Source organism: Hyla sarda, chromosome 8, assembly GCF_029499605.1.
Source record: "Hyla sarda isolate aHylSar1 chromosome 8, aHylSar1.hap1, whole genome shotgun sequence".
Lineage (NCBI taxonomy): Eukaryota > Metazoa > Chordata > Amphibia > Anura > Hylidae > Hyla > Hyla sarda.
In genome coordinates this window covers 218905248-218922722 of record NC_079196.1, presented here as the reverse complement: position 1 = coordinate 218922722, position 17475 = coordinate 218905248, and the positions used below count along the sequence as shown (strand labels likewise).

The window sequence follows — 17475 nt, the reverse complement described above, 5'->3', positions numbered from 1 at the left end:
GGGGGCTTCCGTTTCTACACAATAAATGTTTCTGAAAAAATGAAACCTTCTCTTTATTTTGTAGGTCCATACGGTTAAAATGATACCCTACTTATATAGGTTTGATTTTGTCGCACTTCTGAAAAAAAATCATAACTACATGTAGGAAAATGTACACGTTTAAAATGGTCATCTTCTGAACCCTATAACTTTTTTATTTTTACGCGTATGGGGCGGTATGAGGGCCCTTTTTTTGCGCCCTCAGTTTTTTAGCGGTACCATTTTTGCATTGATAGGACTTATTGATCGCTTTTTATTCATTTTTTCATGATATAAAAAGTGAACAAAAATGCACTATTTTGGATTTTTGAATTTTTGCACGTACACCATTGACCCTGCGGTTTAATCAACAATATATTTTTATAATTCGGACATTTCCGCACGCGGTGATACCACATATGTTTATTTTTATTTACACAGCTTTTTTTAATGGGGAAAAAGGGGGTGATTCAAACTTTTAATAGGGGAGGGGTTAAATGATCTTTATTCAATTTTTTTTCCCTTTTTTTTTGCAGTTTTATAGCTCCCATAGGGACCTATAACACTGCACACACTGATCTTTTACATTGATCAGTGGTTTCTCATAAGAAACCACTGATCGATGATTCTGCCGTTTGACTGCTCCTGCCTGGATCTCAGGCACTGAGCAGTCATTCGGCGATCGGACAGCATGGAGGCAGGTAGGGATCCTCCTGCTGTCTTGTAAGCTGTTGAGCAAACCGGCAGTGATTTATTTTCACATTAGACGCAGCGTTTAACTTTGAACGCCGCCTCTAAATGGTTAATAGTGCGCGGCACTATTAGCCACGGGTCCCAGCCGTTGTTAGCGGGCCCGACCCGCTATGACGCGGGGCCATGCCATGGCCCCGCGTTATAGAACGGGAACGGACTCAGGACAGTCAGGTACGCCCTGGGTCCTTAACAGGTTAATGCCACCATGTATGTGTGTGCAATACGCTTCCATGTCTGCTTGAGCTTGCACCTTGTATTTAACTTGTGATATTATCGAAGTTTTAGCCATGTTTAGTCGGTTTTAGGATTTATTATCCTTTCTGTTATGTGTCTGTTCCCACTGTGTCTGAGTCTTGTTTGTTACCTGTGCCCTGTATATTTAGATCTTGTTTGGTTTTCGGGAGTCTATTCAGACCCATCCGGTTCTAGTCTTGTATGTTGAGAAATATCCTGTCTAGTATCCTGACCAGTGTTCCTCTACGTTGTAGAGTTTGGTGTTCTTGTATCCTTTTTTTTATTAAGTTCAGTTTGTATGTTCTGTTTCCCAGTGTGAACAGTGTCTTATATTTATATCCTGTTTGGTTGATCTGATCTTTGTACTTGTACCTGTATGTGAACAGTGTTCTATTTTACCCGTTCAGTTTGTGTTTTGGCTCTCAGTTCTTCCGCTATCCCCTTCATCTCCTGGATTCTGTTGTATACTCATATCTTGCCTAGTCTTGTTTATTTTTATCATGTCTGCCGTTAATCTGATATCCGGTTTAGTGAACTGTTTGTTAATTCACTATATTCTGCTCTGTTTGGGATCCGGCTGGGGAAGGGGAAAACAGGGCTCTCCCGTACCCCAGCCGGACCAGCGCTGAACTCCATTTACTTTAATGAGCTGACTGGAGTCAAATGGTGACTCCGGTCGGCTCATTTTTTAACTGTATCCGGTTTTGTGACCGGACCTAAAACCGTATGGTTTTAGGTCAGGAAAACGCATATGGGTTTAAAATGAGCCGACCCGAGTCACCGTTTGACTCCGGTCGGCTCATTAAAGTAAATGGAGTTCAGCGCTGGTCCGGCTGGGGTACGGGAGAGCCCGGTTTTCCCCTCCCCCAGCCGGATCCGGCACCCGTAATGTAAAAACTAAGTGTGAATGCAACCTTATTGTGATGGAAATACTTCACTCAGCCATTGGATTGCCTCTATACAAATATGTAAAGGCATAAAGCATTAGTACATGTCCTAACCATTTACCACTTCTTGACTCTTTATAGTCATGGCTGAGAGAAGTCCTTATGGAGATCTGGGTTGAATGAAAAAAAAAAAAAAAAGAACAAGAAAGACTCACCTATGCATTCTGGATTGAATTGTTTATTCTGCCTAAGACTGCTTCGGATGAGTACTTCAGGTCATTCATGTAAGATCTACTAGGCTTGGTCCTGGTACCATTTGCACGTACTGAGATTGATCCTAGTACTGCATGTTCTGAGCTTGGTCCTGGTGCTACACCTATACTGAGAAGTGACCGAATCCCTGATTACATTGTTCCCCTTTTCCCAGTACACACCCTAACTACATGGGCTGTATACATCTACAGTGCTGCTAAATGTTCATTTACAGGTATATAGACAATGGAGGAGTTTTATGTAGTAGGTATGTACATATATGTGATCATAGTAAGGCAAACCAGTCAAAAAGTTTTGTATAGGGGTGTCCAATTTGCCAAAAATCTATAGGGTTTTTCAATATTTAGAATACTGCTATATTGTTTTGTTTGATCCATTAAATAGGAATAATTTTTAGCTGTAAACAATGCACCCAGAGAACATATTTTGTTGGCTAAATGAGGAAATCTGTCATTTAAAATTTGGGTTAAAGGGGTACTCAACCCCTAAGCATCGTATTACCTATACATTCAGGTCTATGGGACGAGGCGTGACAGCTGTGGCATGGCATCACGACCACCTGAAAGCACCTGAAAATTCATTGTATAAGATGTCTAGGGACAGAGACCCCTTCAAGACTTGATCAGTGCTTTGTAGAGATGTTATTGGCATGGGTGCTAGAGAGAGGCACTAAGCAGACAAGCAGATGGGTGTCACTGTCTTCTGAACCTGTGCAGTCGTCAGGAGAAGTCTACATGGTGATCTTTAATGGCGACACTCTGGTTGTATTCCAACTTGCGGGGAGTAGGTTCCCAATGTTTGCTTATAAAGTTTTATTTATAGTTCTTAAAGACCAGATTTATGGTAAATGTTTTCGGCCTACTTGACCTTCATCAGATCAAAACAGATGGTGTGCTCAGTTTTACTGAGAGACTAGTTATATATAGTAGTCTCATATCTTTTACTAGTCTCAGTAAAAAGATAAAATTACTAACAAGCAAAGGAGAACGTCATGCTCATTATACTGTCAAATGTGTATCCAAACGGATGAACAGACTCCGTAGAGGAGGCCACCGTCATGTCCCAAGCATCTACAAAGCCAACATTCAGCCCTTGAAAGACTTCCCTTAGCACCAGATATTGGGTATAACCATGGAAGTCACCAGTTCTCTCTGGAGGAGCATAGAACTCTCTGGTGTTTTCTGTCTTGATGATGACTTTGGTATCTGGACTCCGCATGAAGAGACGTTCCACCGCTCTGCGGATGTTGATAGCTCGTCTGATGTAGAGTGTTAGTGGAAACTGTCTAAAATGTTGTCCCATAGTAATAACAAAGATGGTGTCCTTCCCCCCACCGCGTAGATCGATCTGACGACTCATGTACATGTCGTCTTTGAAGTTATAGAACAAGAAGTTCTCGAGTGGAAAGCCATGCCTCTTGTAGGACACATAAATGTCTTTATCCATGTTCAAAGCTTCAAGTGTTTTATCCCAGAACTTCCATCCACCTTCATGATACTGGAGATAATTCACAACTGGTGGAGACAAAACGTGTTGGAAATGGATTACGGATTAGGTTTATTTACTTATTAAATAAAATCTAATTATATTACAAGTTACTGAAAAAAAATGTCTCTGGACCCATCCTGTGTGGCTAACTACCCACCCTTCTCTAATCTCTATTTCATCTCTAAACTCCAGGAATTCTGGGTCTACTTCTATCTAATCCACAATCTCTCTGATAACTCTGATGTGCCCTGCATCCTTCCTTTAAAGGGGTACTCCGGCGCTTGGACATTTTATCCCCTATCCAAAGGATAGGGGATAAGATGCCTAATCGCGGGGGTCCTGCTGCTGGGGACCCCCGTGATCTTCCACGCAGCACCCCAGTTAAAATCAGTCCCCGAAACATGTTCGCTCCGGGTCTGATTACCGGCGACCACGGGGCCGGCGGCGTGTGACGTCACGCTCCGTCCCTCAATGCAAGCCTATGGAAGGCTTGCATTGAGGGGTGGAGCGTGATGTCACACGGGGGCGGAGGCATGACATCACACGCCGCTGGCCCCATGGTCGCCGGTAATCGAACCCAAAGTGAACATGCTCCTTGGACTGATTTTAACTGGGGTGCTGCATGCAAGATCACGGGGGTCCCCAGTGGCGGGACCCCCAATGTCTTAATCATCACATGTGATGATCATAATCATCACATTTTATTTGCTATACAATAGACTGCCTCTCTATGCTGCACACACTTGTTATAGAATCCATCTACACTAAACGAGTCCAAACATCATATCTCACATTAACCCTTCAATAAAGGGGACACGGGTGACACTTACTCTTGATTCCCTCGGTGAAGTGAATGATGTACTGACGTAACGTGGAGTCTCCGATCAAGAAGAGCTTCTTCCCCTTTAGACATTTGGTGAAGTCCTCCTGTGTTTTATAGACGGTCATGTCACAATAAGCCGGATGCCAGGTGTAGTTGTAGAAGTGTCCACTGGGGACAGGAGAGCTCATCCCTGTCTGACATTTTGTGTTTGATGTTGATGAATAATCTAAAAAAAAATAATTTTAATTATAATATCTATTTGGAAGAACAGTAGAACTCACTCCATGTAAATATGTAAAGTATAAAGTAAGGAGCTCGGTTAACTATCAGTTTAATCTAAACGTATGAGTGGACTGATAACTAGTGTTGAGCGAGCATTAGAACTTATGGGTTTGGTTCACGCAAACCGGTAAAAGTGCGAAATAATCATGAAATACATGTCGTTTTGGCGCCCAGAGGAAACAGGAAGTGCAGGGGGAGTGAAATTATATCAGGGTGACCAGCATATCACATGATAAAGCAGGTTATTATATGATTTGCTGTGTTATGTGTCAGTCAACTCAAAGGTGAGAGAGAGAGAGAGAGAGAGAGAGAGGGAGAGAGAGAGGGAGAGGGAGAGGGAGAGAGAGGGGGAGAGAGAGGGGGAGAGAGAGGGGGAGAGAGAGGGGGAGGGAGAGAGAGAGAGAGAGAGAGAGGGGGAGAGAGAGAGAGGGGGGAGAGAGAGGGAGAGAGGGAGAGAGGGAGAGAGAGAGAGAGAGAGAGAGAGAGGGAGAGAGAGAACAGAGAGTGTGTGTGAACAGGAGCCAGAATCCTTATCCTAACTATAATATCCACAGTGCACAACTCCTATAGGGGGTATACAAGAATCAACAGCAAAGAATTGATCATTTACTGCCTCTGTGTGTGGGCTGACCATAGAGGGACCTCCTGTCCATTCACACACAAACCTTATCATGTATCATAAAGTACAGAAAGCCTTTCTCAAGGCTCATAGGGAAAAAAACAGAACAAGTAATAAACAGAGAAAAGCTGAGCTGTGGCTTAACTGTATTATAACAATACATATTTAAAGTGCCAAAAATGAAACATTGCGCCTATAATCACATCTTCAGGGATTAATCGCACAAACAGTATGCCTACCAGTAGTAACATAGCATCGGACTAAAAAGCATGTGCAATATTGTTACGCCGAGCGCTCCGGGTCCCCGCTCCTCCCCGGAGCGCTCGCAACATCCTCGCTACTGCAGCGCCCCGGTCAGATCTACTGACCGGGTGCGCTGCGATACCGCCCCCAGCCGGGATGCGATTCGCGATGCGGGTGGCGCCCTCTCGCGATGCGCACCCCGGCTCCCGTACCTGACTCGCTCTCCGTCGGTCCTGTCCCGGCGCACGCGGCCCCGCTCCCTAGGGCGCGCGCGCGCCGGGTCTCTGCGATTTAAAGGGCCACTGCGCCACTGATTGGCGCAGTTGGTCTAATTAGTGTGTTCACCTGTGCACTCCCTATGTATACCTCACTTCCCCTGCACTCCCTCGCCGGATCTTGTTGCCATTGTGCCAGTGAAAGCGTTTCCTAGTGTGTTCCTAGCCTGTGTTCCAGACCTCCTGCCGTTGCCCCTGACTACGATCCTTGCTGCCTGCCCCGACCTTCTGCTACGTCCGACCTTGCTCTTGTCTACTCCCTTGTACCGCGCCTATCTTCAGCAGTCAGAGAGGTTGAGCCGTTGCTAGTGGATACGACCTGGTTACTACCGCCGCTGCAAGACCATCCCGCTTTGCGGCGGGCTCTGGTGAATACCAGTAGTAACTTAGAACCGGTCCACTAGCACGGTCCACGCCAATCCCTCTCTGGCACAGAGGATCCACCTCCTGCCAGCCGAATCGTGACAGTAGATCCGGCCATGGATCCCACTGAAGTTCCACTGCCAGTTGTCGCCGACCTCACCACGGTGGTCGCCCAGCAGTCGCAACAGATAGCGCAACAAGGCCACCAGCTGTCTCAACTGACCGTGATGCTACAGCAGCTACTACCACAGCTCCAGCAATCATCTCCTCCGCCAGCTCCTGCACCTCCTCCGCAGCGAGTGGCCGCTTCCGGCCTACGACTATCCTTGCCGGATAAATTTGATGGGGACTCTAAGTTTTGCCGTGGCTTTCTTTCGCAATGTTCCCTGCACTTGGAGATGATGTCGGACCAGTTTCCTACTGAAAGGTCTAAGGTGGCTTTCGTAGTCAGCCTTCTGTCTGGGAAAGCTCTGTCATGGGCCACACCGCTCTGGGACCGCAATGACCCCGTCACTGCCTCTGTACACTCCTTCTTCTCGGAAATTCGAAGTGTCTTTGAGGAACCTGCCCGAGCCTCTTCTGCTGAGACTGCCCTGCTGAACCTGGTCCAGGGTAATTCTTCCGTTGGCGAGTACGCCATCCAATTCCGTACTCTTGCTTCCGAATTATCCTGGAATAATGAGGCCCTCTGCGCGACCTTTAAAAAAGGCCTATCCAGCAACATTAAAGATGTTCTGGCCGCACGAGAAATTCCTGCTAACCTGCATGAACTCATTCATCTAGCCACTCGCATTGACATGCGTTTTTCCGAAAGGCGTCAGGAGCTCCGCCAGGATATGGACTTTGTTCGCACGAGGCGTTTTTTCTCCCCGGCTCCTCTCTCCTCTGGTCCTCTGCAATCCGTTCCTGTGCCTCCCGCCGTGGAGGCTATGCAAGTTGACCGGTCTCGCTTGACACCTCAAGAGAGGACACGACGCCGCATGGAGAATCTTTGCTTGTACTGTGCCGGTACCGAACACTTCCTGAAGGATTGTCCTATCCGTCCTCCCCGCCTGGAAAGACGTACGCTGACTCCGCACAAAGGTGAGACAGTTCTTGATGTCAACTCTGCTTCTCCACGCCTTACTGTGCCTGTGCGGATATCTGCCTCTACCTTCTCCTTCTCTACTATGGCCTTCTTGGATTCCGGATCTGCAGGAAATTTTATTTTGGCCTCTCTCATCAACAGGTTCAACATCCCGGTGACCAGTCTCGCCAGACCCCTCTACATCAATTGTGTTAACAATGAAAGATTGGACTGTACCGTGCGTTACCGCACGGAGCCCCTCCTAATGTGCATCGGACCTCATCACGAAAAAATTGAGTTTTTGGTCCTCTCCAATTGCACTTCCGAAATTCTCCTTGGACTACCGTGGCTTCAACGCCATTCCCCAACCCTTGATTGGTCCACAGGAGAGATCAAGAGCTGGGGTACTTCTTGTTTCAAGGACTGTCTTAAACCGGTTCCCAGTACTCCCTGCCGTGACCCTGTGGGTCCCCCTGTAACCGGTCTCCCTAAGGCTTATATGGACTATGCTGACGTATTTTGCAAAAAACAAGCTGAGACTTTACCTCCTCACAGGCCTTATGACTGTCCTATTGACCTCCTCCCGGGCACTACTCCACCCCGGGGCAGAATTTATCCTCTGTCCGCCCCAGAGACTCTTGCTATGTCTGAATACATCCAGGAAAATTTAAAAAAGGGGTTTATCCGCAAATCCTCCTCTCCTGCCGGAGCTGGATTTTTCTTTGTGTCCAAAAAAGATGGCTCCCTACGTCCTTGCATTGATTACCGCGGACTTAATAAAATCACGGTAAAGAACCGCTACCCCCTACCTCTTATCTCAGAACTCTTTGATCGCCTTCAAGGTGCCCACATCTTTACCAAACTGGACTTAAGAGGTGCTTATAATCTCATCCGCATCAGGGAGGGGGACGAATGGAAAACTGCATTTAACACCAGAGATGGACACTTTGAGTATCTAGTCATGCCCTTTGGCCTGTGCAACGCCCCTGCCGTCTTCCAAGACTTTGTTAATGAAATTTTTCGTGATCTCTTATATTCCTGTGTTGTTGTGTATCTGGACGATATTCTGATTTTTTCTGCCAACTTAGAAGAACATCGCCAGCATGTCCGCATGGTTCTTCAGAGACTTCGAGACAATCAACTTTATGCCAAAATGGAGAAATGTCTGTTTGAATGTCAATCTCTTCCTTTCCTAGGATACTTGGTCTCGGGCCAGGGACTACAAATGGACCCAGATAAACTCTCTGCCGTCTTAGATTGGCCACGCCCCTCCGGACTCCGTGCTATCCAACGTTTTTTGGGGTTCGCCAATTATTACAGACAATTTATTCCACATTTTTCCACTATTGTGGCTCCTATCGTGGCTTTAACCAAGAAGAATGCCAATCCTAAGTCCTGGTCTCCCCAAGCGGAAGACGCATTTAAACGGCTCAAGTCTGCCTTTTCTTCTGCTCCCGTGCTCTCCAGACCTGACCCATCTAAACCCTTCCTATTGGAGGTTGATGCCTCCTCAGTGGGAGCTGGAGCGGTCCTTCTACAAAAAAATTCTTCCGGGCATGCTGTTACTTGTGGTTTTTTTTCTAGGACCTTCTCTCCGGCGGAGAGGAACTACTCCATCGGGGATCGAGAACTACTGGCCATTAAATTGGCACTTGAGGAATGGAGGCATCTGCTGGAGGGATCAAAATTTCCAGTTATCATTTACACCGATCACAAGAATCTCTCCTATCTCCAGTCTGCCCAACGGCTAAATCCTCGCCAGGCCAGGTGGTCGTTGTTCTTTGCCCGTTTTAACTTTGAAATTCATTTTCGCCCTGCCGACAAGAACATTAGGGCCGATGCTCTCTCTCGTTCCTCGGATGCCTCGGAAGTAGAGGTCTCTCCGCAACACATCATTCCTCCTGACTGTCTGATCTCCACTTCTCCAGTCTCCATCAGGCAAACTCCTCCAGGGAACACCTTCGTTTCTCCACGCCAACGTCTCGGGATTCTCAAATGGGGTCACTCCTCCCACCTCGCAGGCCATGCGGGCATCAAAAAGTCCTTGCAACTCATCTCTCGTTTCTATTGGTGGCCGACTCTGGAGACGGATGTTGTTGATTTTGTGCGGGCTTGTACTGTCTGTGCCCGGGATAAGACTCCTCGCCAGAAGCCTGCTGGTCTCCTTCATCCTCTGCCTGTCCCCGAACAGCCTTGGTCTCTGATTGGTATGGACTTTATTACAGACTTACCCCCATCCTGTGGCAACACTGTTGTTTGGGTGGTCGTTGATCGATTTTCCAAGATGGCACATTTTATTCCTCTTCCTGGTCTTCCTTCAGCGCCTCAGTTGGCAAAACAATTTTTTGTACACATTTTTCGTCTTCACGGTTTGCCCACGCAGATCGTCTCGGATAGAGGCGTCCAATTCGTGTCAAAATTCTGGAGGGCTCTCTGTAAACAACTCAAGATTAAATTAAACTTCTCTTCTGCTTATCATCCTCAATCCAATGGGCAAGTAGAAAGAATTAACCAGGTCCTGGGTGACTATTTACGGCATTTTGTTTCCTCCCGCCAGGATGACTGGGCAGATCTTCTACCATGGGCCGAATTCTCGTACAACTTCAGAGTCTCTGAATCTTCTGCTAAATCCCCATTTTTCGTGGTGTACGGCCGTCACCCTCTTCCCCCCCTCCCTACTCCCTTGCCCTCTGGTTTGCCCGCTGTGGATGAAGTGACTCGTGATCTTTCCACCATATGGAAAGAGACCCAAAATTCTCTTTTACAGGCTTCTTCTCGCATGAAAAAGTTTGCCGATAAGAAAAGAAGAGCTTCCCCCATTTTTGCTCCCGGAGACAAGGTATGGCTCTCCGCTAAATATGTCCGCTTCCGTGTCCCCAGTTACAAACTGGGACCACGCTATCTGGGTCCTTTCAAAATCTTGTGCCAAATTAATCCTGTCTCTTACAAACTTCTTCTTCCTCCTTCTCTTTGTATTCCCAATGCCTTTCATGTCTCTCTCCTTAAACCACTCATCATCAACCGTTTCTCTCCCAAACTTGTTTCTCCCACTCCTGTTTCCGGTTCTTCTGACATCTTCTCCGTGAAGGAGATACTGGCCTCCAAGACGGTCAGAGGGAAAAAAAATTTTTGGGTTGATTGGGAGGGCTGTGGTCCTGAAGAGAGATCCTGGGAACCTGAGGACAACATCCTAGACAAAAGTCTGGTCCTCAGGTTCTCAGGCTCCAAGAAGAGGGGGAGACCCAAGGGGGGGGGTACTGTTACGCCGAGCGCTCCGGGTCCCCGCTCCTCCCCGGAGCGCTCGCAACATCCTCGCTACTGCAGCGCCCCGGTCAGATCTACTGACCGGGTGCGCTGCGATACCGCCCCCAGCCGGGATGCGATTCGCGATGCGGGTGGCGCCCGCTCGCGATGCGCACCCCGGCTCCCGTACCTGACTCGCTCTCCGTCGGTCCTGTCCCGGCGCACGCGGCCCCGCTCCCTAGGGCGCGCGCGCGCCGTGTCTCTGCGATTTAAAGGGCCACTGCGCCACTGATTGGCGCAGTTGGTCTAATTAGTGTGTTCACCTGTGCACTCCCTATGTATACCTCACTTCCCCTGCACTCCCTCGCCGGATCTTGTTGCCATTGTGCCAGTGAAAGCGTTTCCTAGTGTGTTCCTAGCCTGTGTTCCAGACCTCCTGCCGTTGCCCCTGACTACGATCCTTGCTGCCTGCCCCGACCTTCTGCTACGTCCGACCTTGCTCTTGTCTACTCCCTTGTACCGCACCTATCTTCAGCAGTCAGAGAGGTTGAGCCGTTGCTAGTGGATACGACCTGGTTACTACCGCCGCTGCAAGACCATCCCGCTTTGCGGCGGGCTCTGGTGAATACCAGTAGTAACTTAGAACCGGTCCACTAGCACGGTCCACGCCAATCCCTCTCTGGCACAGAGGATCCACCTCCTGCCAGCCGAATCGTGACAAATATAAATACATCCGCCTTGTAAAGACATTGGGCCTCATTTACTAAGCCAAACCCATGCGTGTACGACACTTTTTGCGACATGTTTGGACAAAAAATAGTCTACATTTTCACAAATCTCTCGGACAGTTTGAGAAAACACTACAAATGGGCGTGGCTTATAAAAATGGGCGTAACCTGACATTTTTCAAAAATCACTCTGTTTTTTTGTCCAAAACCAGACAAAAAGCAAAGAAGAGTGAATTTTTAAAACCCGACTGCCAGAGGCTGGTGCAAAAACACGTAAAATGGTTGTTTTCCGCCATCATGGTTCTTATGGGCAATATGCATAAACTAAATTAAAAAGACTGGCTCACATAACTCTAATAATCGGAACTTATATTCCTGACTTGATTGCATATATGGAGAAATATAAAATTTTTATACCCTAAATGTGTGGAAATGTTACTGTTTAATTTGATGTTTGTATTGTTACATGGTAGTTTTTTATAACTTTATCTGGGATTTATTCAATATTTATTGCACAACTGTATTTGTAGGATTTGTGGTAAGGGTGTGATGAAGGGCAGATGTTATTACCCTAGGGGCAGATGGCATTAATCCCCTGTGTTCGTGACACCAGGGCATGGTTATCCTCTACACCACCCGAGGTATGGCCGCTGGTTCCTGGACCAGGTGCTGGTTCCTCGATCAGTACAGATCACTTAATCTGCGGCATTGCACATGTTAAAATAGATGATCGGATCACCCGCAGTGCTGCCGCGGCGATCCGATCATCTGTAATGGCGGAAGGAGGTCCCCTCACCTGCCTCTGTCCATCTCCCGGTGTCTCCTGCTCTGGTCTGAGATCGAGCAGACCAGAGCAGAAGATCACCGATAATACTGATCAGTACTATGTCCTATGAATAGCACTGAACAGTATTAGCAATATTGCTATAGATAGTCCCCTATGGGGACAAAAAAAGTGTAAAAAAAATAGTTGAAATGTTGAAAAATGTAAAAATAAAAAGTAAAAAAAAGTGAAAAATCCCCTCCCCCAATAAAAGTGAAAATTTCCGTTTTTCCCATTTTATCCCCAAAAAGTTTTTTTTTTTTTTTTAATAAACATATTTGGTATCGCCTCGTGCATAAATGTCCAAACTATCAAAATATAATGTTAATGACCCCATACGGTGAATGGTGTAAATGCAAAATATTATAAAAAGTCCTAAAATGCTGCTTTTTAGTCAAATTTTATAAAAAAAATAATAATAATTTATAAAAAATTAACTAAAAGTTTCATATATGCAAATGTGGTATCGATACAAAGTACAGATGACGGCGGAAAAAATGAGCCCTCATACCGCCCTATATATGGAAAAATTTCTAAGTTATAGGTGGTCAAATTAGGGCGATTTTAGATTACATTTTATGGTAAAATGAGAGGTTTCATTACAAAGTACAATTGGACAGGCAAAAAACAAGCCCTTTATATGGGTCTGTAGATGGAAATATAAAAGAGTTATGGATTTTAGAAGGCAAGGAGGAAAAAACGAAAACGCAAAAATAAAATTGGCTTGGTCCTTAAGAGGTTAAAGGCATATTAACATGAATATAATACATTAACTCTTTGTATCATAGAAGGAACAATGAGAGTCCTGAGGAGTGTGGAGGCCAGGGGACTGGGACTGAGTCCACCTGATAACACCAACAGTGTACAGAAGGGACACTTCTGTACTGGGCCACCACAGATTGGTTACATAATCCACTTTTAGCCTTTTCTTCCATCTGGTCTGTAGGACCAAATAGTGACCGAGAAGAACAGGACTAGTGTAAGTGCCTGGATGATCAATTGCCGGAGAGCAGCAAGTAAAATAACCAGGTGGGTTTATTCAGCATAGAAGCGACGCGTTTTGCTGCGCATATGCAGCTTCATCAGGCATGTTAGGTAGGACAATCACACAGGTTATATAGCCGTAGTGATTAATCCTTTACATTGCTTACAATACAATGAAAAATTTTAAAATTCTTATTAAAAAATACACAGACATATAATACACAAATGCAAATAATAATAGCAAAAGGGACAACATATAAAAAAAATCATAAATTATGACAATTCATTACAATACAAAAAGGTCTATTATCGAATGAAGCCGCATTGGTGTGAATGAATCCTCCAAATATGTTACACGCATTCACCATAAAATTTGCATGCTCAATATCGTGTGATAAAATAACTAAAAGAAGGGAGGGATGAAAATTCGCATATGTGACCGCCAGTCTGACTCAGTAACTAGTTTTGGAGCCTTGTTTACACCACAAGCTGGAAGCAGGGAGGGATGATCACTGTGATGTGTACTGTGAAAAAAAAATGCAAATATTCATAATTGCGTGCACAAACCAATCTATGCACCTTAATGTATTATTGGATAAAACAGCATACAAACAATAATACTATACTAGCAAGCCGAAATGTACTCACCATTCAAATGTAAATCATTGAAATGGGGAAATATTTATCTCTCATAATGAAGCAACTTTCGTAGGGCAAAAGCCACTAGATTAACAGGGGTTTTCTATGGATTCATTAAAACCATAAGGGGTCAAAATGTTTAATTTATGAATCCAAAAAGATTCACGATTATTTTTTTGATTTGTAGTTCCTTTTGCTATTATTATTTGCATTTGTGGATTATATGTCTGTATATTTTGAATAAGAATTTTTACATTTTTCATTGTATTGTAAGTATTGTAAAGGGTTAATCACTACGGCTATATAACCTGTGTGATTGTCCTACCTGACATGCCTGATGAAGCTGCGCATGCGCAGTGAAACGCGTTGCATCTATGCTGAATAAACCCACCTGGTTATTTTACCTACTGCTCTCCTACAATTTATTCTCGGTCACTCTTTGGTCCATTCGACTTCCAGGAAGGCTGCAGACGACTTGGTTCATACTTCCATACTCTAAACTCCATCTGGTAAGCGGCTGAGGTTGGTTCCCACCCCCGTCCCCATTTAACCGAAAGCTTTTACACATGGAGCGCCTTCTACCTTCTTCTCCTGCAATCTGGTCTGTAGAATATTGTCGCTATGGCTGTGCATAAATAGCTTGCCCCCTGACTGGTGAGGAGTAAGTGGTTAAAAAATATACAGGCAAGGTTTTTATCTCCCTCCCCCGACTGTAAAACTTGTCGGTAACTATAGTGGTATGTCCCATGGGTGGGGGGGAAGGAGTGCACCAATCAGGGGTTTAATAGTTTCCCGGGCTTTCAGGGGCCCTCCCCTGGGTATTTATAGTTGTGGTTCCTCCCTTCCCCCCTCAATCTGCCCAGGACCCAGAGTTTTGCCCACCCTCCCTTTTTTGTATCTCTGTTTATTGTAAGTCACAGCTTGGCAGTAAGAAGACGGTGAAAGCGGGGTCAACCCGGGGTAGACCTCCACACAGGACAGTGTGGCAGCACCTCTCGGGTTGGCAAGAAGCCAATCGGTGTCTTTGTTACAGTTAAATTGTTATTTATATAAGTAATTTTATAAATAAAGCTGTGGACGATTCCCACCCACGGAAAAGTTAAATTGTTGTTGTGTCAGTTATTATTTAATTATTTATTGTAGTAAGGGGGAGGGGTAGTTATAGCCTGCTAGGAGCTAATTGGGTCTCAACAGTCATGCAATGCTTGATGTCATAGCGCGCATGCGCAGTCGAGCAGTCAATGAAAACAAAAACCTCACGAATATCACGAATATTCGAATTTCACGAATATGGGACGAATATTCGTCCTCATATTCACGAAATATCATGAATTCGAATATGGCATATGCCGCTCATCACTGACTCTTAGTAGATCAGCGCCATTGTACGTTTATTTTCCTGAATCAATGAAACACACATTACCGTATATACTCGAGTATAAGCCGAGTTTTTCAGCACGATTTTTCGTGCTGAAAACACCCCCCTCGGCTTATACTCGAGTGAACTCTCCACCCGCAGTGGTCTTCAACCTGTGGACCTCCAGAGGTTTCAAAACTACAACTCCTAGCAAGCTCGGGCAGCCATCGGCTGTCCGGGCTTGCTGGGAGTTGTAGTTTTGAAACCTTCGGAGGTCCGCAGGTTGAAGACCACTGCGGCCTTCGACATCATCCAGCCCCCTCTCACCCCCCTTTAGTTCTGTACAGTACTCACCTCCGCTCGGCGCTGGTCCGGTCCTGCAGGACTGTCCGGTGGGGAGGTCGTCCGGTGGGATAGTGGTTCCGGGCTGCTATCTTCACCGGGGAGGCCTCTTCTAAGCGCTTCGGGCCCGGCCCCAGAATAGTCACGATGCCTTGACAACGACGCAGAGGTACGTTCATTGCCAACGTACTTCTGCGTCATTGTCAAGGCAACGCCTTTATTCCGGGCCGGAAGCGCGGAGAAGAGGCGCCCCCAGTGAAGATAGCAGCCCGGAACCACTATCAAACCGGACCACCTCCTCACCGGACAGTCCTGCAGGACCGGACCAGCGCCGAGCGGAGGTGAGTACTGTACAGAACTAAAGGGGGGCGAGAGGGGGCTGGATGATGTCGAAGGCCGCAGTGGTCTTCAACCTGCGGACCTCCGGAGGTTTCAAAACTACAACTCCCAGCAAGCCCGGACAGCCGATGGCTGCCCGGGCTTGCTGGGAGTTGTAGTTTTGAAACCTCTGGAGGTCCGCAGGTTGAAGACCACTGCGGGCGGATGATGACAAGAGGATGATGAAGGGGGGGGGGGTGGGATGATGAAGGGGGGTGTGGGATGATGAAGGGGGGTGTGTGGGATGATGACAAGGGGATGATGAAGGGGGGGTGTGGGATGGTTACAAGGGGATGATGAAGGGGGTGGGGATGATGACAAGGGGATGATGAAGGGGGGTGGGGATGATGAAGGGGGGTGTGTGGGATGATGATGAAGGGGGGTGGGGATGATGACAAGGGGATGATGAAGGGGGGGTGTGGGATGATGACAGGTGATGATGATGAGGGTCTGGATGATGACAGGCGGTGATGATGATGAGGATGTTAATGACGGGGGTCTGGATGATGACAGGGGGGGATGATGTATTTCCCACCCTAGGCTTATACTCGAGTCAATAACTTTTCCTGGGATTTTGGGTTGAAATTAGGGGTCTCGGCTTATACTCGGGTCGGCTTATACTCGAGTATATACGGTATATCTTCCAAGGGGTTACAAAGTAGTGAACGAAACAGTGTGCAAGTGAGACACATCTGCCTTGTGAAAACACTGTTGGGGAATATTCTTTGTTTCATCAAACATATATCTGCCTAGTTGTGTGATAGCAGTGAACTAAGAAGTGTGTGCAAGTTATACGCAGCTACACTGTAAAAATACTGAATGTTTATTATCCTGGTAAGGAACATGTATTATATCTTTCTAGTTGTGTGATAGCAGTGAACTAAAAAGCGTGTGCAAGTGACAGGCATCTGCCTTGTAAAGACACTGTAAATATTCTTGGTTTCATTAACCCCTTAAGGACGCAGGGTTTTTCCGTTTGTGCATTTTCATTTTTTCCTCATCACCTTTTAAAAATCATAACGCTTTAAATTTTGCACCTAAAATTCCATATTATGGTTTATTTTTGCGCCACCAATTCTACTTTGCAGTAACATTAGTCATTTTACCAAAATATCCACGGCAAAGCAGAATTTTTTTTTATTGCGCGACAAAATTTAAGAAAAAATGCTTTTGGGGGCTTCCGTTTCTACGCAGTGCATTTTTCGGTAAAAATGACACCTTATCATTATTCTGTAGGTCCATACGGTTAAAATGACCCCCTACTTATATAGGTTTGATTTTGTATTACTTAAAAAAAAAATCATAACTACATGCAGGAAAATGTATACGTTTAAAATTGTCATCTTCTGACCCTTATAACTTTTTTATTTTTCCACGTATGGGCCAATATGAGGGCTAATTTTTGCCCCATGATCTGAAGTTTGTATTGCTACCAATTGTATATTGATCGGACTTTTTGAATACTTTTAATTCATTTTTTCATGGTAGAAAAAGTGACCAAAAATACGCAATTTTGGAATTTTGCATTTTTTTGTGCGTACGCCATTGACCGTGCGGCTTAATTAATGATATATTTTTATAGTCCAGATATTTCCGCATACGTCGATACCACATATGTTTATTTTCATTTACACAGTTTTTTTTAAATGGCAAAAGG

The 17475-nt window shown here is 45.7% G+C and overlaps 1 protein-coding gene across 10 annotated transcripts in view; it reads right to left on the bottom strand.

Moving 5' to 3' along the window:
• Positions 1 to 1948: 1948 nt before the first annotated feature.
• Positions 1949 to 17475, bottom strand: part of LOC130284900 (NXPE family member 4-like) — a 92562-nt gene continuing 77035 nt past the window's right edge. For 3 of the 10 annotated variants that reach the window (XM_056535819.1, XM_056535818.1, XM_056535817.1), the window contains 2 exons: positions 4484 to 4702; positions 1950 to 3679 (listed from right to left, as the gene is read on the bottom strand). In XM_056535819.1, coding sequence (XP_056391794.1) covers positions 3135 to 3679; positions 4484 to 4702 — 764 coding nt within the window. In that variant the 3' untranslated portion in view covers positions 1950 to 3134. Of the gene's footprint in view, positions 3680 to 4483; positions 4703 to 17475 lie in introns of all 10 variants that reach the window. The other 7 variants (XM_056535816.1, XM_056535821.1, XM_056535822.1 and 4 more) reach the window with 4 other exon arrangements.